Genomic DNA, 25574 nt, shown 5'->3' on the forward strand with positions numbered 1-25574 from the left:
GATCATCTGGTGCAACAACCATCACCCTGCTACCAATGTCACCCGCTAAACCATGTCCCTAAGCGTTTCCCTGGGCAGCCTGCTCAGGGAGTGCTCAGGAATGCCTCGCAACCCTTTCAGTCAAGAAATTTCTCTAAGGATCCAACCCAAACCACCCCGGGCACCACCTGAGGCCGTGAAATCGGCGACGCTGTTGGTGGTTTCTCTCCGAACAGGGCATCGAGCAACCGGGCGCTCGCGGCCGCTGCAGCCGCCCCTGTCCCGCGCCCCCTGGCGGAGAGACGGAGCCGCCACCTCATGGCGGAGCCGCCACCTCGGAGCGGAGCCACCACCTCGGAGCGGAGCCACCTCACGGCGGAGCCACCACCTCACGGCGGAGCCACCGCCCTCCGCTCCCGGCTGAAACATTGCCGTGGCTGCCCCTGAAGTTGCTTCTTGCACCGCGTCCCCTCAGGCGGCGGCTCCCGCTCGCGGTGACGGCGTGGCGCTGTGGGGAGGGCCGCCTGGCGCCGCCTCCCTCCCTCCCTCTCTCTCCTCTCCCTCCTCCATCCTCTCTCCGTGCTGCCCCATCCATGTTCGGGCTGGAGAAGCCGGCCAGGAGCGGGGGGTTCCCCAGCATGGCGTCCGTGGGGGATTTTAACGCGCTCAGCTCCAGCATCCCGGCCACGAAGGTGGAGCTCTCCGTGTCCTGCAGGTGAGGCGGCGGCCGGGGGTGCCCCCCTCAGCGGTGGGGGGACGGGGCGGCGGCCGCTCGGACACCGAGCCTTCGGCGGGGCTGCTGCGGGTCCCCCCGGGGAAAAGCGGCTGCTGTGGCCCCGGTTGTCGCTGCCGGATCCCTCCCGTGTCCCATTCGGGTCCCTCCCGGGCCAGCCGTGTGAGGAGCAGGGCGAGGGGCGCCGCGCCGTGCCCGCGCCTCGCCTCCTCCAGCGGCTCTTTAACTTCTGGAGCTGTCCCAAGTGCCGCGGGTGGGGAAGGAAAAAACTCCCATCCGGAATGATCCCTTAATGTATTTTTATTTTTTGAAGGCTCTCTTGCAAAAGTCTTGCGAAAGCGGGCGTGTTACCTCGTCACGTTTTACCCCAATGCTGCCGCTAGTAAACTAAAAATAAGAAAATGCACGCCCGTAACAGAAATCCCAGTGTGTACAGCTTCGTTCCTCAACATTTATTCGGCCTCTGTGTGTTTTTCGGTATTTAAAAAATAACGGTTTCTCCCTTGAGGGAACAGAGAATTTTCTGTTGGAGGTCTAAAATTATTTTCTGTGGGTTTCTACGTGTGCGTTTCCATTCGCGTTTCGCAGCTCCGCTAATTGGGAAGCAGCCGTTCCTGTCGCCGGCAGAGTTGGCAGCGTCCAGCGGCTGATTTGAAGTGTCAGTGTGGTTTCCTGATGCGAGACGAGGCAAAGTTTGTACTACAGTCCCTCGCTCCATTTTCTGCTGTAGCTGCCCGAGAGTTGCTGCTGCTAACGCTGCTGCTTGTGAGGGCAAAAAAAGCTTAAATTGTCAGACTGCTTCCTCTCTTCCCTTAGCAAATAAAGTATGGCTCGGTGTTTTATCAAGGGTGCACGTCAGAAGAAGGCAGAGACCATGAGAAATGTAATACGATTGAATTTGGTATACTAAATCTGTCCCTAGGCTGACATAGGAACACGCTGATGCTCTGCCTGTCTCCACAAAGTTTACTAGCAGCAACCACAGAAACCTCGCTCCCGGGAAAGGCGTGCTGTTATGTGTAAAAGCAACACAGGACCTTTTATATTGCTTTTATTTTTTTTAAATAACCTGTCACCGTTACAGATGGCAGAATTCTTATGCTAGTTTTGACCCAGTTCATGATAATAGGAGTTTATTTCCTTCCAGGTATTGTTTGCATCAATCACTCTGCAATGTTTGCTTCTTACCTCAGTTTTACAGTTATTTGAGAATCCATCAGATAGTTTAAAAAGGCAGGTGTATCATATAGCATGATCACTGCTGATGTTAGTTACCTTATTTATAGCTAATTTCAGGACACAGTTTACATGTCAATTTCTCTGTACATCTCTTCAAAAGCCAGGTCTGTTTTGTTTAAGCTGGAAAAAAAAAAAGTTTTAAAAACAGTTTTTCACCCTTGTATGTCTCAATATCAAGTGTAGAAGGATGGGAAATACCCAGGTGATTCCCTTCTTCATGTGCTGGAATGACAGCTTTTGATTACAAAATCATGCTTTGAAATTGAGTGTAAAGTGAATGGGACAGAGATTAACCAGTAACATATGGCTGTGATTCATCTGTAAACACATTCATTGGTTAAAGCGCTGGAAAAGCAGTGCAAAACGGAATTGTGAAATACAGCAAGAGTCCACTGTGCAAAGTTCAGGGAATGCTGAAAATTCCTTACTAATTAGCAGTTGTATATACTTAAACATATGGAGAGAAATGCTTTGACAATAGTTTGAGTCATGACATTAATTTTCACTTGATATCTGCAGAGTTGTAGAGCCAATTTGATTACTAGTTTACATCAGTCGTTATCAGCTGATAATTATACCTTTTTCCTATATATTTTTGCCTTATTTATTTGTTTTGATTATAGTAATAATGGGAACTTCTTTCAGTTTACACGTGGTGTAATTGGTGGCCATTGAAGCAGTGCAGTGTGTTTGGTTCTATGTCTGACTCTGCCACAAAACACACTTCTGATTCTAGACAATCCTTTTAACTCTGTGTTTTCTGTTTTGGTTATTTCAGTTCATTATTCAGTAAGGAAACAGCTTCTACTCGCATTTCAGTGTGGTTCATCTGCTGGCATTTCCCAAGTCAGATTGCTCAGCATGCCCATACTGTCAACGTGATCAAACCAGCCAGGTTTCAGTACTATGCAGATGGGGTTACACGACTTCTTATTCTGCAAGCCAGCCTGCTTTAGCTTTGGGGGCCTGCAAGCCAGCTGTTAGGTGAGGTGCATCTCATGGCATTGGAAATCTTTGTCTATGAATGTCAATTGATGTTCTTCCAGGGTTTCTTTATGAATAAGAATCTTTCCTATGATACTCTTTGCTTATTGAACACCAGCATTGGCTGTAGTTTTGCAAATACTAGGAAGGCAAGATAGTCATTTAATTCCTTCTAATTATTACTACCCAGTGTGTATCAGACAAAAAGTTTATTATCTTCTTCCAACTCTTTTAAGATGTAGATTTATGAGCTTCTAAGGCTTTTTTATCATGAATCTATATTCTTTGGCTCAAGAACCAGATCTAATGTGGCAGAACATCTTGAACATCTCATCCCAGGGGATCTTTCGGTGTTGGTAAGAGTCCACTGTTGCCTGGACCAGTTGTTATAGAAGCCATCTCCTTCTGCGCCCTGTAGCTCCCTCCATCACGTGCCCAGGAACGCATCCATGGTCTGATGAAGACTGTCACCTGCCATGCGGTCTCTTTTTGACTGCAGGCTGGCATCACTTTGGATGATGGTCATGTGGTGAAAGAAAGGATGAGGACATTGGCCTTCCAGTCAATAACTGAAAGAGAATATAGGTTGTTCTTTATCTTTACTGTTGTTTTCCAGACAAAAGGTTCCTTTTCCTCCGAAGGTGTATTTGCATAGCATACCGATTTAGGCCTGTGTCTAGACTTGAATCTACACTTAGAAGCTGTGGGTGGAAACTTGTGGTCCCACGTGAGCTGGAGGTAAGCTTCAGGCCGTGTTTCAGGGAAGAAAGTAATGAGAACATTTGAGATTGCTCATCTTGTGCCTGCCATCCTGTATGTCCCTCTCTGGTCGTGTTCTTCGTGAACTGCAGTTAAATGATGGAGGAACTTCATATCCTGGTCCCACCTTCCCTACTGTCAGTGCAGTTACTCAGTGGGCTCTGACCTGTGTGTACTGACCTGGAGTCTCCTGACTGAGCCACAGTCTTTATGAAAAGTTATCTTACAAGGAGAGCCAAGAGTTTCATAATGTCCCATGTTAATTTACTTACTGAGTGAGAAGTTATCAAACAGAAATGTCTTCCTAATTTATTTTTTTTATTATCTATAGGAAAGTGAAGTTGTATTTTGATCATTTTATGACTTCTAGTATTTTATCAAAGATGCCATGGTCATCAGAGAGATGGCAGAAGGCTTATAAAATGTTGACATGGGTCTGCTAGGCTTTCTGCAGGGTCGAGCAGACTGTCCTCATCATTCTGGGTTTGTGCCGGGCGGGCTCTGTGCTGTTGGTGTTCCCGTAGCCGGCACAATATGTGGAAAGGCAGCACAAACTTCTGGTTAATTCAGCAGAAATACATTTGCTTGCCTGTGCCTCATTTGAATGAACTCTCTGCTGCTTCACAATTTGTACAGAAATCTCGTGTTAATGAATGGGCTGAATGGAATTAAGCAAATCCAGTTCTCAGTTATGAAAATAATCTATTTTCAAGTTTCTTGCGTGGAGGAACAAAACTTCCTACCTCAGGACTTTTGCCTTTCTGTTTGTTTGGCTGTCTGGAAGTCTTAACCAGTTGCTTTCTGGTGGTTGTGGTACCCAACAACATGTTTAATTATATTGTTGATTGTCCTAAAGATTGATTCTTAGCAAGATCTCTTCTCTCCGGCCCATATACCTACCTCCTTGGTATTTGGAATATTAATCATTTGATAGAAATTACCATGGCAGAAAGATGCCGTGATAAAAGAGAGACCCCACATAAATTCTTTGAGCTTGTAGCTCTGTGTAATACAAAGTACAGGAACTAAAATTCACCCTGATTGTAAGTCTGGTTTTCATTTACTTGCTCTTTGGGGTACATGTGTCCAGGATGGATTAAAAATCTGTGTAGTGGTTGTGTATGGCTGACAACAGAAGGTTGATCTTACATCTTTGTCTTTGAAATGAAACTTCCTAGACAACCAGCTGCCTTCAGCTGAGGAAAACTGGTGTTTCAGGAAAAAAACAAACAAACAAACAAACAAACAAACAAAAACAAAAACAAAAACAAAAGCATAGACATGGGTGGCAGTGTCCTTCAAAACAGTCACAGAGGTGTATTTCAGATCACCTGCATGGTTTGGTTTTCCCGTACGTGTCCATATTGTTTGAACTTCAACAGGCACACGTGTGAATTGTACAATTTAAGAATTTGAGATCTGTGGCCCTGTAGAGGCAGACTTGCTACTGTTAGGAACAGGTCCCAGGTTTCATGCAAGTTGTGCAAGGTCTCAGGACTTGTCAGCTTCTGTCTGAACTTGTCTCTGCCCAGCTGGAGCTTTGTTTGTGTTTGCTGAGCTCCAGCAGCAGTTTTTCTAATGACTGGGTGGCCGCTGCTGAGATAGTTTCACTTTGGCTTTATAATTGTGTGATATAACCGTAGTTTTTCTATAGATAATTTTAGTAAGTGGTTGTTTTGTGCAGAATGGGGTAGCTGTGACCCGCACAGAAGGGCATAGTGGGGAGCCTCAGAGTTTGGAGGAGGGAACCATCAACATCGTACTCCTCCTGAGATGTCCTGCACCAGCCCTGCCACCACCATGAACTTCATCCTCTTGTGGGATGCTCGCTGGCAGCTCTCTGTGACGCCCTCCCACAGCTGAAGCTGACAGTCTTAGGCCTCAGGAAGGGAATTCAAGCAAAAGCCTGACAGCAGAAAAAGGATCAGGTACTAGGAAGAGTGTGACAGCTTCAACTGTATTAAAACTTCCTGTATTAGTACTATTTTCCTTCTTTTCTTTTTTTTTCTTTCTCTGCCCATCTAAGCAATGCCTCCTCCCCCAGCCCACAGTGGCTGAGAAGGAACGAGGAATCTTACATTGCTGGTTTACATTCACTTTCTAAATGATGTATACCTTTTAAGATGGATGCCTTTGATGAATACCTTTTAAGAACAGTTTCAGAAAAAAACATGCAAAATCTGTTTTCATGCTTTATATATGGTTATACATTAATTAAAACATTCTATTAACTATACATCCTTCAAGAAGCCATATCTAAAATAGAACAGCATCTCCACAGGCTTGGATGGAGTGGGTAAAAGCAGCTGGAGAAGGACTGGTGAGTTGACATTAGCTTGAAGTGACAGATCTTTGGGCTACCAGGGCCCCTTAGTGCCATCACCCAGGATACGTCTCTAGAAGCTCAGAGCTACAGACTGGTTACCTGCCCAGCATTAGGAATATAAATGTAGATGGCTCATTTTGTTGTTTTCAAGTAGTAGTTGGGCTTGTGCTGAAGCAGAGTTCAACCAGTTTGTGTTGTGCTGTTGTGGTTTAACCAGGCAGACAGCTAAACACGGCACAGCCATTCGTTCACCTCCCACTCTGCAGTGGGATGGGGGAGAAAATTGAAAAGAAAAGTGCAAGAACTGGTGGGTTGAGATATTGAGTTCAATAAAAAAGAAAGAGGGAAAAAAAAAAAAAGAAAGAAACAAATGGGGAAAAAAAAGCAAAGCAAGTGATGTACAATGGAACAGCTCACCACCAGCCAAATGATGCCCAGCCAATCCTCGAGCAGCAGCCCCCTAGCCAACTTCCCATTGATTTTATTGTAAAAAGAAACATGGTTTTATTGTTCACCATGACACCACACGGTATGGGACATCCCTTTGGCCAGTTTGGGTCAGCTGTTCTGATTCTGTCCTCTCCTGGCTTCTCGTGCACCCCAAGCATACCCATTGGCAGGGCAGCAGGAGAAGCTGAAAGTCCTTGCCTCTGTATAAGCACTGCTCCGCAACACCTAAAACATCGGTGAGTTATCAGCATTATTTTCTCCTAAAACCCAAACACAGCACCAAACCAGCCACTGTGAAGACAATTAACTCTATCCCAGCCAAACCCAGGGCATGTTCCTAAATGGACTTTAATTTAAAGTGGAACAGCCCAAGTTTCTCTACAGGTCTGCTTCATCTGTAAGAGTATCTTTTCCTAACTAAGTATTTCTAGTCAGTTTCCACAAAACAACAGCTGCAAAACTATTGCTATGTTGAAGTATGCAAATTTTGCAATTTTGTTGTTTTAACCCCCAAGAGCAGTCAGCAGTTTTAGTAGAGGTGTTGACCTAGAACTGCTTTTGTACATCTAGCCAGGGAAGGTTTTCTGTATGTTGCCATAAAAACTTGTGCAAGCCTTGCTTCCCTCTTTCTCTTCAGGGAGTGACCTCTGAACCAATATGTTCGTAACTTGACAAAGAGTGTTACTTGGGAGGCTGACAATTAGTTCTTCATCTTCTTCTGAGCAAGAAGTGTCAGTTACTTCTCCAAAGAGATACTGTGGATGTTTTCTTAAGTTTGCTTATCAGAGATGCATTTGCTTTCTTCCCAGTCCTTCAAGTGCCCTAGGGAGGGGAGGGAGGCAATCTGAACAGAAAGTGAGAGATCATCCTAATTGCCTCTTAGTCAGGAGAACCACCAGTTTCTCACCTCTGGGCCTTCCCTAGAAGAACCAGTCATTCTGAAAAGAAGGTAAAACTCTGAGAAATTGTCTGGTCTACTTTGAGGTCCAGGGCATTTTGAATCTAGAGACGTGGAGGCTATTAGCTTCCTTTTCATTGCATTCTGGCAGAATACAGGAGAAGAGCGGGAGTAGCTATGGAAGGGTGACTACTTAAGCTAGCACTACAGCTGAATGGTTGTTTGTGAAATTACTCTGCAAGAAGTCAAGTGGACTCTTCACTCAAGTAGACTCTCTGGACCATATGTCGTCTTACTTGGGGCTGACTGTTGCAAGTCCAATGGTATCAGTTAAAGTTGAGGGACGGTGACTACTAAGGTGTAATACAATTATGTTACAGTCCGTAGTAAAGTGGATGTTGTTCTGCACAAAAAATAAAGAGGAAATACTTCTGTTTTTCAGGATGTTCCTTAAAAAAAGTGCATGGGCCTGTTAATAAGTGAAGGAAATTTAAATGCATTTGTTTAATGAACTAGGTAAAGCCAAAGCTGCATGGACAAGCAGAGCAGAACAGGGAATTAATTTGCTGCTTCCCGTGTTCAGCCACTCCCAGGAAAGCAGGGTTCATCACGTGTTTCTTGGGAAGACAAACACCATCACTCCAAATGTCCCTGTTTCTTCCTTCTTTCTCACTAGCTCATGTTGCTGAGCATGGCATCAGGTGGCATGGTCCAGCTGTCCTGGTTCTGTCCCCCCCAGCTCCTGGTACACCCACAGCCTGCTCACTGGCAGGGCAGCACAAGCACCAGAAAAGTCCTTGGCTCTGTGTAAACACTGCTCTGCAACAACTAAACACCAGTGTGTTATCAGCACTATTTTCATCACAAATCCAAAACAAAGCATTACACAAACCTCTGAGGAAAATTAACTCTCTTCCAGCCCAAACCAGGATAACTGATTAATGAGCTAGGAACAATTCATTTTCCCATGGAGTGATTCAAGTGTACTTCGAGAAAAGTAGGGTATGCTCATAGAAGAATCTAATACATTGAAAATGTAAGTTTTCTAAAAAATGAAATCAATCTTACATGGGTAACTAAATTTTGTTACCCGTGGGATGGGGAAGTGAATTGCAGAGGTAGAAGTGAGAAAACAGGTGGGTTGATATAAAGACAGTTTAATAGGTGAAGCAAAATACAGAATTTATTCATAGCTTCCTGTTCAGAGACAGGCATTGGGCCATTTCCAGGAAAACGTGGCTCATCACACATAGCAGTCACTTGGGTGGGGAATGAGATTGAGGAAAAAACAGAACAAAACAAACAAAAAAACACCGTGTGGGGTTGAGATAGGAGCAGGTATTTTTGAAACAAGAGAAATAGACTTTAAAATATTCAGCTCTGTATTTCCTGTGGTCTATTCTTCAGTGCCAGATTTCTGCAATTTCTGATGGAGGAATCAAATTTACTTCTAAGTTAAATATAAGAAGGGTTAAATTTATAACAGAAAATTACGGAGCAGGAAGTTAATACATTGATTATTAAAAAAAAAAAAAGTCAAATTAGAAGCAAAGTATTAATGAACTAGGTGAGTAAATGCTAGTTTTTAAGGTAGGTCAGTCTTTGTCAACATATATATGTTATGTATATACAGTATATTCAAATCACACAAAGCAACATAATAATGATTTCTGTTCAGCAACCACTGCTAACTAGATCATTTAATCATAAAAAATCTGGTTTAGAAATATGAGATCTTACAGTTTTACATGAAACATAGTAGAAAATTTTTGAAGCAAAGCACTGGGCAGAAGCTGTATCATATTGACAAATCTTTCTGGAGTTTGTGAAACTGTGAATAACATGATTCTGCAAGGCATAGCTAAATATGTTTTAACTTCTCTTTTTACAGATTTTTTTATTTTTTTTTTTTTATTTTTCACCTGTGGAAATTGCTCTCGTTATACAGATAAAGAAATCTTTATTCGAGCATTTCTAATCTTCTAATCTCCCTTGTATTTTCCAGTGTAGACTAAGTAGGTGTTATTGCCATGGCTCCTATTTTTTTTGTTGTTGTTTGTTTGTTTGTTTGTTTTCCCTTAGTCATCAATGCTACTGCAAGTGTTTTGGAAGGTCCACTCCAGAATACATCCAGAACAGGTGCAAAATGAATTCCTTCAGAATCTGTGATGGTAGAATAATACTTTCTGCACAGATGTTACTGGGCTTCTTTGCTATAGGTATTTGATGTACATGTTCCATTTTCCTCCAGGTAAAAAAAAGAAAGAAAAAAAAAAAAAAAAGGCTCTTTTCTCCTTTTTTATCCTTCCTTAAGACTGATAGTCATTCCTTTTCTTTTTGCATTGTTTATCTGAAAGGTATAATGGGTAGAGAACGAATATGCTTACTCTGTTCAGTTGAAATAGGAGTCTGTTTCTCTTGATATTTTGTTAGGAGGAAGTAACAGAAGTTTTGGGCATTTCTAGTTCCTGAGTTTGGGAGCTTTACTAGGAATGTTTCCCGAGGCAAAACAGCGTACCACCAAAGATAATGCTTTTCGAAGGAAAAAAGTTTTCTGATCAGACTCTGCAGAAAATGCGCTGTTGACTATTAAGGGGATAAAGACTACATAAAATTCTAGAAATACATCCAGTATTCTTTCTCCTTTTGCTTTTTGCATTGCTTCTGGTTGTAGCTTGTTGTATGCTTCTGTGCCATGCATACTTAAAGGAACATTTTGATTGTTTTCCCACTAAAATGAAAATGGACAAAGGAAATTGTGCAGTCTCCTGAGCTATTAGAGGAATTAGTGGGAAAATAAGGCTCTTTTTTTCCTGTTGACATTGGTCTTTAAGTTCCTTCCAAAATTGCCTGCACTGCTTGAACAGCCTGCTAAGTTCTTGTGTTGCTATTTTAGTTGGTTATTAATGATTTGGAAAATCAGACGTGTCTGCAAACTTTGCTGAAGACATTGTTTATTTATAGTAAAATGTACGAAAGATCAAATTGAGCATGTTACAAGCTGTATCATCTCAAAACTGTGAATTAGTGATACTTACTGACCTGAGTTACTGTGTTAAACTTCGGTATCTCAAGCCTTACCCTCCTTTAAGGGATGTCGGCTATATGGCAATGTTTTAGTTCATTAAGGCCCTGCACAGTGAATGGTTGATGACTAGGAAGATTCTCACAGTGTTACAGATTCTTACCTTGTTCTTACAACTTCCCATGGCAGGTACTATTTGCCTCTCTTGGAATCAGAGAAGCAGGATAGACTGAGCTTTACGATACCTGGGATGGCCAGTCTATCTACGGGAGGTCTACCCATAACATAATGCGCTATTTTTTCATACAACCCCTAATCTGAATTTTTCTAGAGTTTTATGACATTCTCAGATATTCATTTTGAGATCATAAAAACAATCTAGTTACCACAAATTAATTATATATCTAGGTACGTATAATTAAAATGAGATATGACACAATTTTCATTTTAGATTGGCAATTCTGGCATTGCAGAACTTTCTGTACCATACTTTGAAGCAGTTTGCAGTGGTCATTTTTAAATAGAAACTTGAATATACTGTTTTTCCTTGGTTTGTTAAGATTTCAATATATATTTGCACATTGTTGGTTAAGATTGAATACAGTCTCTCTGAATATAATCAAGTGTAAATATAAAAATCCCATTTCTGAATGGATTAGGGAAGTTCTGAAGAAGTATGTGCAGACTTCAGGTTCATTCACAGATACTAATCTTAATCCTTTGGCTAAATAAATATATGGTTCTTTTAAAGCTATCTTTTTTCATATTGCTTGTTCTGAATTGTGGATTTGGCAATATCTAAACTGGGGATCCGGTATTTTTTCCTTGCTGAAGTCTGAATGGACTGCTTTGAAAACCTATATTTAACAACATATTAATACGCATTTCAGCACTGGTCAGTAGCTTGAAAATGTGATTTAGATCTGAATGAGAGTAATAAATTGTGACCTTTAATGAGGCTGCACTAATTATTAAAAATAAGAAGTTGTAAGGCATGTAAACTGGTTATTTAATACATCTTCTTGCTCCAGGGTAAGATCAAAGAACTAATCAGGACTTGCAGCTACGTAGTGTATTCTTAAAGACCTTCAGTGGCAGAGATTTCACATCATGTCTGGCCACCTTTAACAACAAAAGATGGTAAAACAATGGGAAAGTTCAAGTTCTGTACTTGTGCAGAAGGCTCAGCTTGTGGTCAGGCCTGTTCCTTTTCGTTCTGCCTACATGAGGATCAGCATCATTTTCCTCTTAGACAGTCCTAGATTTTTGCTTCCTCTGGACTCTAGTGGCTCCATGAATTCCTTGGAATGCAAGACATTGGCATGCCTAAAACTTTATTGTTGGAATTAAGTGTTTGCCAATAGTAAGAATAAGAGACAGGTCCTCTGAAGTGGCATTTTTTGTTATTAAATCTCATTTATTTAGTTTGTGTATTTAATAGTAAGCCCTGTTTTCCAAAGGCATGAGGTTTTTGACTTGCATTCAATTTGTAGTCTATTGTGATGCCTAGAACCATTTTAACATCACTGCTGTATATCCAGCTATTCTCTGTTCTGCTTTTTTTGCTGTTGGTTAATACCTAACTTAATTTGGCTGCCTAAGTTTTATAGCTCTTTCTTGTCCCTGTTCAATAGTTTTCGGTTTTCAGGTCACTTTTCAGGATTGTCAATTTTTTTTATTATTATTATTATTATTTTCTTTTTATTTATTTATTTTTTTTAATTTTGGATGATGAAATGGTTGGGATGATGAATTGCTTTCTGAGAAAGAATGTTTTTTTTGGTCAGTCCTGCTCCTCTAGACTTATTGGTAGTAATAAGAGGGCTCAGGTATGGCCATGACATTAGGACTGTATCACGTAACAAAGAAATTTGTTCTCCCTACTTTTTCTTTTGTAGGTGCTTAGAAGTTTCCTATTTTTGGTATATGTCCTGTTTATCCTTTAGTTTTGCTTAACCTTACTCATCCATGGTAAATTCTTTTAGGTATTTGGTGATGGTTCTGAGATCTCATAACCATTCTCTTAAATGAAGTCCAAGCTTTTTTTAGTTCAACTAGCATGTTAATCTGTGGTAGAAGTTGTTGATTTAAAGTTATTTCTATTCTTGATGTCCCTTACATATATTTAATGTGCTTGTTACGTGTTGCTTTTCACTTCAAAATACTGGAGTTTCAAGGTTTAGTTTGCTCAAATACAGAATGTATAACAAAAAAAAGGGTGAGAAGACTCAAGGGATGGTGCTGACTGACTTCAAGTAAATCTTATGCAGTAGGAGGGGAAAAAACTAAGCAGACTTCTAATCAGTATTGTTAAAAACATACGTACATTGGCGTCTGATCTGTATTTTTCACCATTTTTAATAAGCTGACTTTTCTCTTTTTTTTTTTTTTTTAAACAGAAATCTTTTGGACAGAGATACATTTTCTAAATCTGATCCAAGTAAGTATATAGCATATTATTTTGCCTCCTTGTCATATATTCCAAACTTGTAAACACCAGATAAAAATTTAGAAGGGTGGTGTCTTTAATGTCAGTTAGGTTTACATTGTCTTTGTGACAGTTATTTGAAACAGTGCTGGTTATGCTCATAGCTTCTATTACAGGTACTGGAATTTTAAAGACTTGGCAATCACTCCTGCTTTCCTGAACTATATGATCCCTGAGTTGAGTAGTCAAGCTACATTTTCTTAAAATTAATAAATGCAGAAAAATCATTAATTTAAGAAAAATAATCATATGTTGTTCTAGTTTGTTTTCAAAGATACTTGATAAACAGGAAGCACTTCTTGCTGCTAGTACATATTGTCCTCTAATTTTGTTTGCTTTTTTTCCTGATAGTGGTTGATCAAAGTACTTCTTCAGTGTTAACTGACTAGTCATTAGATTATGTTGTCTCGGTCATGTTGTCTCCTCTGCAGCTCTCCATGTCTATTTTTATCTGTGTTCCTTTTTTTTTTTTTTTTTTTTTTTTTAATAAGCCTGGGCTTTTCTTCCTTAGAATAAATACTGTATGTTGTGCTTACTGACACTGGAAGTAGCCCGAGACATGCATGCTTCCATCTCGTGTCTGGACGTGTAACCGTGTCCTGATGGGATGTACTTGAATACTGAGTCATGTGGCAGTGCCAAACATTCGAGTGCTTTTGTAAGGGTCTATTTGTCGGTTCTTAATCAAAAGTTTCTTGAGAGAGATTCCACAATAGACTTTGATTACTTCTGCTTCCTGGGGAAAAGCTGCATGAAGTTAGGAGTGCCTTTGACATTTCTAAGCTTTAAAACTTCATTTTTTTTTAAATGGAGACATAGGCAATACCATACCTCTGACGTAGAGAAATCATGCAGAAGCAGAAACAAGTATCTTGCATATAGCAAACTGGTTTTTAAGCAATTTTGAAAAGTGGTCAATGATATGTTGCCCCTGATGAATTAAATTCAGGGCTTTCTGTATTGAATCAAGGCATCTTTCAGCAAAAGCAATGAGATGTCTAGTTTTTAAACTTGAAGACTATTAGGGATAAGTGCTTCAAGATTTTCTCAGGTAGGAAACTGTATTAGGCATAAATCACAGGATTTGAGTAGCAGGCAACTGCCGTGTGACTTGTGTGGGAGGAGGCCACGAATCACTTTGTGGCTGTCACAGTTAGTTGCAGTCAGCTTTGGAAGCCTTGTGAATAACCGCTGCCAGCTGGAACTTCTGCCAGCCAGGGGAGCACACAGTGCCCCTGCCAAAACACATTTCAGAAAGAGGCAGCAGCTAGGGGCTAGAGACACAGCTGCTGAAGATTCTCCTGGAGCCATACTTCTGAAGATATGCTGCTGGAAATGCACTCTTTAAACAAGACACTCCATGCAAAAGACTTTAGAAGAGTCTACAGTCTGGGGGCAGCCCACGCTGGGGCAGGGACACCTCTACAAGGGATTGTGGCTGGTGGGTGATCCATGCCAGGGAAGGGATAGGAAAACCTCTAGAAACATTACTATCTTTAAAATGTTTCTGAGAATTATTCCAGTGGTATTTTTTATAGATTCAAGTTGAAGTATGTGGAAATATTTTTTAAAGCATCATAACCTTGCCTATCACTTCCAAACATATTGCTTTCTTGTTTCTGGTAAGTAGCTTATTTAAAGCACTCAAATTGATGGTGTGCTTTGGAGGTCTAGGCTCACACTGTAAGCATCCAGTTATTCTGCCAATCAGCCCTGTCTCTCTCAGGCTAGCAGATTAAAAACATGTAATACAGTATTACCGGCCTTTGTAAAGAGAGAATGGGGAAACTGTTAAATCTAGAAGTGCTCGTGCTGTATTCACGTTCAAGAAGTGACTTGGCAAAGCAGCTTTGATTGTGGATACCCTCCAAACAGTGTAGATTTAGTATTGTGGAAGCTTTTTATTAGCTGATCAGTTTGCTGCCAGTGTCCTTGATTTCCATGCAGACATATGGGCCTACAGCTAAAAGGATAGGAGTGTGGTATAAAAAGTGCTATTCTTTTCTCTACTTGGAAGTATAGCAGGATATCTTTCCTCTGTGTCTGTTTGGACAAATGTCATGCTTACGCTGATCTGTAACAGTAACTTAATCCCGTTAGCTAAAAAAGGTGTCAAAACCAGCATCGTGGTTTCACAAGATCCACTTTTAGACCCACTGAATTCACAACCATCAGATCTCATAAAAGTTAGAGCCATGCAGAGTTCTTCTCTATGTTCAGGTCTCATTGGATTTGAGTAGACCAATTCTAATACATGTTTCAAACTGCAGTGCAGTTACCTAGAGATCATAGCTATTGTGAAAATTCAATTTTGACCTCTTGGTCTTTTGCTTAGAGAGAGCCACACGTGAATATAGTCGACTCCCATGTCCACAAAAGCTGCCTTCTCCTGAAAATAAAGAGGAACTTGTGATTTCTCCAGTTCTCTGAGGAAGCTTGCTTATCCGTTTTTGATACTGTAACTGCTACTCAGTATTTGTTCAAATGCCAGCCACTTCACTGCAATCTAGAATATTCTTGCCAAGAGAGATCTGGTACTTTGCCTCCCTAAAGGCAAATTACCAAAATAATGCAGAGTTATTAGACATAGATGGAACAGACTTGGATAGCCCTTGAATACTCATGAAGTATTTTAAACAATACTGAAGTCTCTTACTGACAATGCTTTCTCTTCAGTGGTGTCAAAGCAAGTCATATACTGATTTACTGTAATTTGGACTTTGCTGTCTTTCCAGTTTGGAGATTTTTTTTTCCTAGCAATATTTTTGAGAAAACCCATTCTTTTTAATTTTTTCTCATAGAGACTGAGCTAAAGCAGTGCATCCATGATGGGACAGGGTTAAGATGTTCTGCAGAAGAGATACAGATTAATTTAGTTGGTGTGTCTTCCTTGGGACAGTTTGGCAAAAACATGGTAATGGTGTGAACTAGGTGCTGGATCATGAAAAGATTTAGGTTGCATGGAGCCAAGGCCAACTGTGCTGTGGCTAGGGAATAGATGTTTTTATGTTTGGGAAAACTGAGGTGGGCAGTTTGGATGTTACAGTTGCCTGGCTAAATGTTGAGTATATATGCATTGAATAGGAGAAAGAATAGGAAAAGTAGGATAAGGGAGGCCCAAACTATGTGGGAAAGTGAGAATGGGAAACTACAGCATTTTGGGAACTGAATCTAGAACTGAGAGATAATGGTTGAAACATCTGCCCTCTTCTTCATTGAAAGATTTAATTTCATTTATGTAGAATTCGACGCTGTGTTGTAAGTGTCCAGAGTTTAAAATGACTAAATGTTAGTATTTTTGATTGTTGGTATCTTCTGTTGGAAGAGCTCATGCAGAAAAGCTGCATTTCTTTGGTTGCAAATTACTTCAAAGAAGTTGTCTAGGGTCTTCATAAAACCTTCTCTCCAGAAGCCATTAAAGTTAGTAAATCATGCCACCAGTGGAGACCAATAACATGGACAGTTTTGTGACAGTCTGTGGGGCAAGCAGTTTTAGAAGAAAGTAGAAGTTTTTAATCTGTTCTAAATTTTCAAAGTTTTTATCAGATAGTCTTTTCTAGGGCTTTCATCACCCTTTCTTTACATCCAAGACTGACTTTTTTTTGAAATGTAGTTTATGAGATGCACATTTCCATATTACTGTCAAACTTGCATCTTACATGTATAATAAAATAAATATTACTGATGATGACTATTAGTCTGTTTTAGTTATATATTAAGTACATGCCATATCTGCAGCTTAGCTAAATAGCAGAAAATTGCTAGTCATGTCATAGTACAGACTTTTAGTTCCTTTCTCGTCGTTTAAGTATAATAATAATAATTTAGGTATATAAATGATTCTTAAGCTAGAGATGTGGTCCCACTCCTGGGTAGTGGTTTTGGAAGCACTGGGGAGCCCCTGGGAGTGGAAGGGAACAGAAGTCTGCTAATGCTTCAGCAGTGAAAAAGTGGGAAGGATGGCATTGCTTACTGTATGTCCTCCAAAGAGAAAAACCCAAATAATAGTAAATTGACCATGAAGAAATTGACTTCAGCAGACAGAGAGGTTTGAGCAGCCTTCCAAAAGGTAGAAATAGAGTAAGAGACTGAATTGGCTTTAAGGTGGAGCTTTACTACTTTTTAACCCTTTTACATGTTGTGACTCCCATCTCATCAACCATAGCAGGAGACTAAAACTATCCAACAGTAATCTTTTTTTTAAATTTTTTTATTTTCATAGCTTTTCTTTCATTTGGCTTCATAAACTGGGGAGATAAGGCAGTGCCAGAATGCTTCTTTTCTGAAAATTTGATAGTAGAGGGTGTTTTACAGTTGTATTGTTGCTTTCTTCTCCTCAATATTAAATCTCTCATTTTTTAATATTCTTTCTGTTCCACAGCTGCAATGCACAATTGTTACTTGATTTACTGTATTAACACTAATACACTGGGCAGGATGTAGTACAAAAAGTAGAGCAGGAAATCGATGGTGAAAATGATTATGTTTAAGAAAAAACTAGACAATGGAAATATTTGAATAGCAAAAGTGCACATTATCTGTAAAGAGTGGCTTTTTCTCCAAATGTATATCAGTTGTATTCTCAACAGGGGTTACAGTTATGAGAAAATTTTAATTGCAAACTTAGATGTAAAGTGTTGGCAAAATGGACATAATCCACAATTATATCAGCTTTTGAAATTAGTAAGACATCTGCATTCTTGGAAACTACCACTGAAGACTGGAAAATATTTATCATTGCAGAACCGGTAGCCTTAGTTTAAAAAACAGTTGCCAATGGGGAAAGTGGAAGGGATCTTTGACAGACTACATGATTTTATGTTAGTAGGGTTATCTCCAGAGAATATTTCTTAGTTTGTTTTTATCTATGGAAACTTCCATTGACAACACTTCGGTTATCTGCCAGGATTATCTTGGCACGGATCTCAATAGATACAAAGGTTAGTCAGAAATTCAGTAGCCTTCAGACACATCCACAGCTGACTTTATGGCTTCCATTTCACTCTTTTTTCCCATTTAACTGCATTCTTTATGTAGTACATTTCAGCAATCTACTCCAAAGAGCGCTGTAAAAATAGGCTCATTGCTTTGGATTCATCCTACTACGAGCAGGGACCAAAGCTAGGAGTGTGATTGTCCAAGGTTTCATTTAAAGTAAGTGTAGAAAGACAGACATCTCCACAAAATGACTTTGATTATTATTATTTTTTTTTTTTTTGTAAAAGCTTTTTTCTTCTACATCTTACTTGAAAAAAAAAATAAAAAAGTATTAACATTTAACTTATATGTCAAGCTAAAATATTGAACTTGCTATTTTCCATTCTTCCTCTTATTCACTACTGCCTGATGTTTTTTTTTTAGTGTGGAGCAAATACCTTCCAAGTAAGAAGAAAACATAGTTTGAAGCTTGCCTTCATTTCTTCTTAGGTCAGTTTATGATTCTGACTTCATCGAGAATGAAACCAGGCTTCTACCTTTATTGTTCAAGGCAGCAACCCAAAATAGTGCTATTTTTAACCTTGTGCTGAAAAGTAATGATTGGCACAGGAGAAGAATTTGTCACAGAAAAGTGTTCGCATGTCTGTCTTTCCCTTATTTAGGAAAGGGTGAGAGTTTCAGGTTAAAATTGCTTTCAAATTGCTAGCTACGAGTAGTTCAAAACTGCAGAAAATAAAGTTTGCAGTACTCCAAGTGCAAATGATTTACACATATACCGGTGCTTGTAGCTGTGTATGGAAGACAGATAATCAGCGTACCTCTGTCACCAACCCCTGTGAGGGGAGCTGCGGGTGGATGTGTGGTGGGTTAGAGCAGTAGAAGAACAGATCTGTAAGCACCGTGAAGCCAGTGAGATTGTGCTGCTTGGTGCTTCAAACACAGCTTAGGTAGACAGATATCATTGATTCTATTTTATTACGTTTTAATTAAAATGATATATATGCAAGATACTTAAATATATGAGAATAATTTGTAGCAGAATTGAGGAAGAATACCTGAGAAATTTTCTCCTTTTCCCACTTTCATTTCCTGTCTCTTTTTCTAGTAGGAACCTCATTTGTTTTTATTCTAATTCTCTCATCTCTTGAAAGAAGCATAATTTAAAGTAATTATGCATTAGATTAACCAGGATAGTTAGACCATCCAGACCACCCACATTTAATGAAGACCTGCTTTTATGTAATTTAACTTCTAAGGATTTTAGGTGATTTACTGGAGGTCAGCCATAAAAGTCACCTCCCATTTCAGAACCACACTATTTATTAGCTCACTGCAGCAACAGCTAGACCATATTGTCACTGATCTGGGTAGGCATACTGAAAACTGAGGGGAAATATTACTATTTGATTGTCCTAGTTAATAATTTCAACAGCAAAACAAACTACAGAATCAGCTTATTTAATTTAAAAATACATTCAGTTCTGAAAATGATCAAACTTTTTTTTTTTTTTTTTCCTTTCACAGTCTGTGTTTTGTACACACAAGCCATTGGAAACAAAGAATGGAGAGAGGTAAGATGCACATGGGTATATATAAACTTTATGGGTGTGTTTAATGCTGGTAATTTGCCCTGGCAGAAAAACCGATGTGACAGCCTCTTGAAAGCCATGCTATACAATGGGAATCTTATGTTACAGTAAGCAATATCCAGTCACATTACTCTCAGTTTTCATATCTGTACCCATATGTCCATCAAAAGGGAAAGCAAAATAAGAGAAAATACGTATTTCCTATTTTATACCCACCATGAGTTTTGTGAAGTCAAACTTAACTATCAATGTGGACAAGGTTTGTGAATATCGAGAGGAAGACACTCAAGCAGCACAAGATCTAGGGGAAGATTTGGCTGCTGTGCCACTTAGTGTCATCAAAACTAACCCACAGGTGTGGTAGAGACCTGCTTTTCCTGTGCTTTAGGTGTGGCTGAATAGAGTATTTACCAGGCAAAAAGGGAGGGATGGTGTTATACATAGATTGCACTGTCTTCTTAGCCTATCCATGTAAGTACTGGAGAGATATGCCTTAAGAAACTAAATCAAACATCTCTAAATTGGGTAACTGCAGAATATCAACATATACAGCCTGGAACTGTCTCCCTGTGCTTCGTCACCTAATTCTTTTTCCTGGGAAGAGAAGCATTGGAGGAAGGGTGGTCATCTTTTCCTTCGTTTCATAAAATGTACTTCTTAGCTGCCTTACAGAGATGATTGTACTGTTCACTGTATGCATGCCACTGTGTAGCTATGTGTAGAGACAAGAGAGAAATGAACAAGGAGCCCTGATATTCTTGTTTTCAGAAATGATATTTTAAACGATTACTACTGTCTGAAAATTTCCAGCAGAAGGGCCAAGGCCACAGAAACCAGAACTCTTCCCTTATTTTTGCTGTCATTGCTAGTTGGCTGGAGAGACATATTTTTTGCTTTGCTGAAAGATAGTGAATATAGCTTTCAGTTCTGTCAAGCTGAGAAAATTGAATTTGTCTACGTCTTGGACAAAGCTCATATGACTGGGCAATATGTGAAGCATTTTATCTACTGTGTTTATAGTTAAATTGCTGCTCTCTCTTGTTCTGAATTGTGTACCAGACATGCTTTCAATATGCCTACAGGATCACATTCCTCTGATGATTTGTGTGAAGAAATGTCAGTTTGAAGATCCTAAATGGGAACTCACTATTCTTAACTAAATTGGCAGAAGTAGAGGACATGCATAGACCTCTGAATGCCTCGATAGGTAACTCTGAAAACAGAGGATTCTTTAGACATTCAAGTACCTAAGTGACTTGGTACAATTTGGTTGTCAAGCCTAAGCTGCTATTAAATCATCTGGATCATTTTTTGATCTAGGATTAAAAGTTTTTTGTCAGAATTTTGTTGTTGTTGTTGTTGCTGACTAAGGTGGGTGTGTAATTTGTGAAATTTTCATTCTATTCTGGTGTAACTGTTAAAATTGGTATTAGGCATTCTCCTTATTGTAATTGTCCTGATGGTTGAATGGTAATACTAGCATCTTTCTTAGAAGATGTTCCATGAGACAGTTGTGAGGTGCTTTAGGAGACTGTGAATGAAAAATTTCCATCTGGTTTCCATTTTAATAGATCTAAATTTGTAACCATTGAAGCATCCTACCATCTTACGGCTTTATATTGTTTTCTGCTGTTTTATCTTCTTCATCAAAGCAAAATAGGATAATGCACTTGTATTGTGTCTTCTCACTGATTACAGAATGTCTTGTCTAGATGATGCCCTTTGGCATGTGGTTATGGTATCAAGTGCCAGTTTAGGAGCTACAGGGGTTAAAACAGACTTTTAACATGTCAGTTGCTAGAAAATCTTAGCTTATTTTCCCTCGTAAGGCATAATTATCTCTATCTGGTCTATTATCTAGCTATAGGTATTTACGACTCAGTTGACTGTTTAAACTATTTATGGTTAATGGAAAAAGATAACTCTTGAGGGCAGTTCATCAGATCTAATTTAGATGTCCACTGTAGATCAGATGAATCATTCTTTAGAAATGCCTCTAAGTGACGATCGCTTTTGACTCTGTTGGATGTAAAGTTCGGTAAGTAGAATCCTGTTCCTAATAGCTGTTATGACAGTCAAAATTCAGAGGTTGTCATGATAGAGAGATAGGGTCAGGATTGCATTTGATATATTGTGGTGTATGATATTTATATCAGTGGTAAAACATATGGTGGTAGGTAGAAGACTAGTCGATAATGTACATTAGATGGGTAACCACGTCTTTATTTATTTATTTATTTATTTTTCCTGTCTGCTGTGGTGAATACAGTAATGTGTTTTTAAACAAAACTCTGTGTTATTTGTCCATTTTGTTGCATTAAAACACTTGTTCAATATTTTACTAGCTTGTAGAGGTAGACGCCACCTGGAAATGTGTGGAGAAAACTGAGACAAATAATAAGACCCTGATGACACATGTAGACATTAAGGAATGGTGTTCAGTCATGGCAACATATTTTACCTTGTTTCTGTTCCATATCCTTTTATCCATAGTTGTCTTCCTTCTTTTAGCTAATGATTTTCTTTCAAACTTGGGAAATGCTAAGGGATTATAAGCATAGTAAATCATTTCATAATCTCCATAATTGCCCTGGCACTCTGTTCTACTAGCGTGTTGTGTTTTTTTTTTTTTTTTTTCCCTCAACTGAGATACTCAAGTTGATTCAAAAGAATCATTAAATCGAACCCTTCATTTAATTTCTGAGTAGATGTTTTCTGGGCATTGACTCCTGTTTGCCTGCAGTACAGATTCTAGTGTTTTACTCAGTGTTATTCTTGCACACCAAATCCAAACAAAAAATGAAAATGTTTAGTTCTCAGTTTAGTAGGGTGTTATTTTTCAGAACAGTTCATCTGTTATCACTTGTAAGTTGATCATCAGCCGTCCATTAGTGTAATTGGCAACAAATTGGCAATATCACCAGAATCTGAGCTTTGGTTTTAAAAACATATACTTCCCCTTACTTTGTGAAGATACATTCAAATATGGCAAAGTATAACTTACGTATTGTTATCTGCAGAAGCCTTAAATAATATTTCAGAAGAATGTGAATTTCTTCATTTCAAAGAGGATGTTATTTCTAAAAACCAGAGAGAGCACTTTAAAGGGGACTGTTAAGTAAATAATAGAATTGATGAAATACTCTACCAACTGCAGTTTTACTGGCATTATCCAGCAATGGTAAGTGTTAAGAAACTGTATAGAGCAAGGCTCTGAGCCCCTGGCACCCACTGGCAGAATGCATTGGATGCAAATTAAATTTGTATACCTGTCTGGAAGTTATTTCTCTTGCTGGTCCTCATCATGTTGACTTCCAGCTTCACGAGCTGCCAAATGTTTTTGTTGTTGTTGTTTTTTTTTGTTTGTTTGTTTTTTTTAATATATATATATTCTCAGTAAATTTCCATTGAGTCTTCTGAAATTTTTCATGGCTTCTCATTTGTTAGACCTTCCTATTCATTAATCATGTTAACATTATTATTATTATTAATCTGTATGAAATATGCTAGGGGTGAGAAGAAGGTTCTGTTTTGATTGAGTCATCAAATAGAGAAGGAGATGAGGCAAAGTTGTGGTGGAGTTGATCCCCTGATAGCAAAGGTAGCCAGTTTGTAAACGAATGAAAGAATACTCTGTCATTAGGTGTACCTAGTTCCTATACTGTACAGTTTATCAACAGAAAGACTTCTTCATTTATGTGTTCACAATTGGTTATTCACCCATCCTAAATTCTGTATTTATTCTGTATTCCCCATGTTCATGTAGTGTTTCATTCATCCATGTGGAATTTCATCTGCCATTTTATTGTCTGATCACTCAGGATGAAAAATGGTCTAGTCTCTATACCCGTCTTTCAGAGTCTTCAGACTTTTCTATAGATATATTAGCAGTTCTTCAAATTCTTTATGTATATGTGCAATTCTGTAAAAATGTATTTGTTTTGTCCCTTTATTATTTCAGACCTTGTTCCAGATCATTTAGGTTTGTGTTGTACTGCAAGGGTCAATCACAGGAACTTGTTGAGTGCTTGCAAGGAGTTTTCATCCAGCAAATTGACCGCTTATTCTTACGCTTTCTTTCCTATGTACCAATAAATGAGTAACTTATTGTAATATTAATAATAAAACAAATTAATTATTAGTAAATGATAATTAAATTATTACATTAATAAATTGACATTCAAGATGAGTGTATCCTCTCTTTCTGTGTAAGGTATTATATAATCTAATTGATTTTGCTCAGAGTGAGCACTTAGTCATGTGTCTGGTAATTATGTATTTCAGTGTAGCATCTACAATTTCATTACTGTTTTTACCCTATAAGATATGCTTTTGAGTCTTCCTGTGTAGATTTCAGTCTGTCTTAAAGAAAATGACAGACATTTTTATAAATTATAAAATTTATATAAATTATAGATGTTATATTTTATATTTATTGTGATTTAGATCTTTTTAAGTGTACTAGAGAAAGTTTCTTTGCAATGATAGCTTGTACCCTCTTCAGCAGAGGGACAAGTGTAGCAGCTCCATAGAAAACAATACATGGAAGCAAACAATGAAGAGCATTGAAGAAGCCTACACTATCCCAATGAAGAAGAAAGAATAAATTTTCCTATTGTGTGATATTCAATTCACTGGAAGACTTTCTCTGGCAAATTTCTTAAAAGAAGCAACAGTTTGAGGGAATAGAAGTCATCTTCCTTTCAAGAAAGTCATGTTTCCTTTCACGGCAAACAGTTCATGGAAAAAAAGTCAAAGTGCAGAAGAACTAGGAATCCGTTCTGTTTTTTACATACTTAGGATTGAAGGACCTTCAGTTAAAAAGTGTTGCTTAGAAATCACTATAATTTGTACATGGAATATACAGGTCTAGTACGAGTGCCTGCATGCATGTGTTAGAAGCACCTTGCTGTTTTTCTGATAATTAGTATTTTATACACTAAAATAATTATTTTTCCTTTGGTATAAACACACTGTAGAATATTTTCTGACTATGTCTTTTCTGTAGTGGGATTGCCACTTTATGTTGGTTCTACCCAACTGGGCAGCTGAACTCCACCACAGCCGTTGTCTCACTCCCCCTCTTCAAAGGGAAGGGGTAGAAAATACGATGGAATGGGCTCAGGGGTTGATAAGGGCAGGGAGATCACTCATCAGTTAACGTCATGAGCAAAACAGACTCAACATAGGGAGATTAATGTAATTTATTAACTATCTCAAGGAGACTACAGCAGAGAGAAAATAAAGCAAACTAAAATCACCTTCCCTCACCCTGCTTCTTCCCAGGATCAGCTTCAATCTCAGTTCGTTTACCTCCTCCCAAGCAGCACAGGGGAACAGGGAATGGGGGCTGTGGTCAGTCCCTGACGCTTCATCTCCGCCACTCTCTCCGCCCCTGCTCCCCATGGGGTCCCTCCCACGGGATGCCATCCTTCCCAAACTGAGCCTGCGGGGGCTGCCCACAGGCAGCAGCTCTTCAAGAATTGCTCCCACACGGCTCCGTACCACGGGGTCCATCCATCAGGAGCAAACTGCTCCAGCACGGGTCCCCCATGGGCAGCAGCTCCCCCAGACCGCCTGCTCCTGCGTGGGCTCCTCTCCATGTGCTGCAGCTCCGGCCCGGGGCCTGCTCCTGCAGGGGCTCTCCATGGGCTGCAGCCTCCTCCAGGCCACATCCACCTGCTCCACCGGGGGCTCCTCCAGGGGCTGCAGCGTGGAGATCTGCTCCATGTGGGACCCATGGGCTGCAGGGGGACAGCCTGCTCCACCAGGGGCCTCTCCAAGGGCCGCAGGGGAACTTTGCTGCATGCCTGGAGCACCTCCTGCCCTCTTCCTGCACTGACCTTGGGGGCTGCAGGGTTGGTTCTCACTCCTCTCACTCTCCCAGTTGCTGTTATGCAGCAGATATATTTTTTGCCCTTTATTAAATCTGCTCTTCCAGAGGCCCAACCAACATTGCTCGCTGTCTTAGCTGTGGCCAGGTGCAGGTCCCTTTTGAATTCTTCTGGAACTGGCTGCTATCTGACATGGGCAGATGCTGGGCTCTTCTCACAGACACAACCACAGCAGCTACCAAACACTTGCCATGTAAACCCAATGCACACTTGTGAATTTTTTGTTTGTTTCCTTGTATCCTCTAATTCTTATGATTTGAGGCTATTGATGA

The 25574-nt window shown here is 39.6% G+C and overlaps 1 protein-coding gene across 1 annotated transcript in view; it reads left to right on the forward strand.

Moving 5' to 3' along the window:
• The first annotated feature begins 378 nt into the window (after positions 1-378).
• Positions 379-25574, forward strand: part of CPNE8 (copine 8) — a 102520-nt gene continuing 77324 nt past the window's right edge. Inside the window, exons 1-3 of the mRNA XM_035338256.1 lie at positions 379-694; positions 12793-12833; positions 19344-19390. Of these exons, the coding sequence (XP_035194147.1) occupies positions 573-694; positions 12793-12833; positions 19344-19390 (210 nt within the window). The 5' untranslated portion in view covers positions 379-572. The remainder of the gene's footprint in view (positions 695-12792; positions 12834-19343; positions 19391-25574) is intronic.

This window comes from Oxyura jamaicensis, chromosome 1, assembly GCF_011077185.1.
Source record: "Oxyura jamaicensis isolate SHBP4307 breed ruddy duck chromosome 1, BPBGC_Ojam_1.0, whole genome shotgun sequence".
Taxonomy (NCBI): Eukaryota; Metazoa; Chordata; class Aves; order Anseriformes; family Anatidae; genus Oxyura; species Oxyura jamaicensis.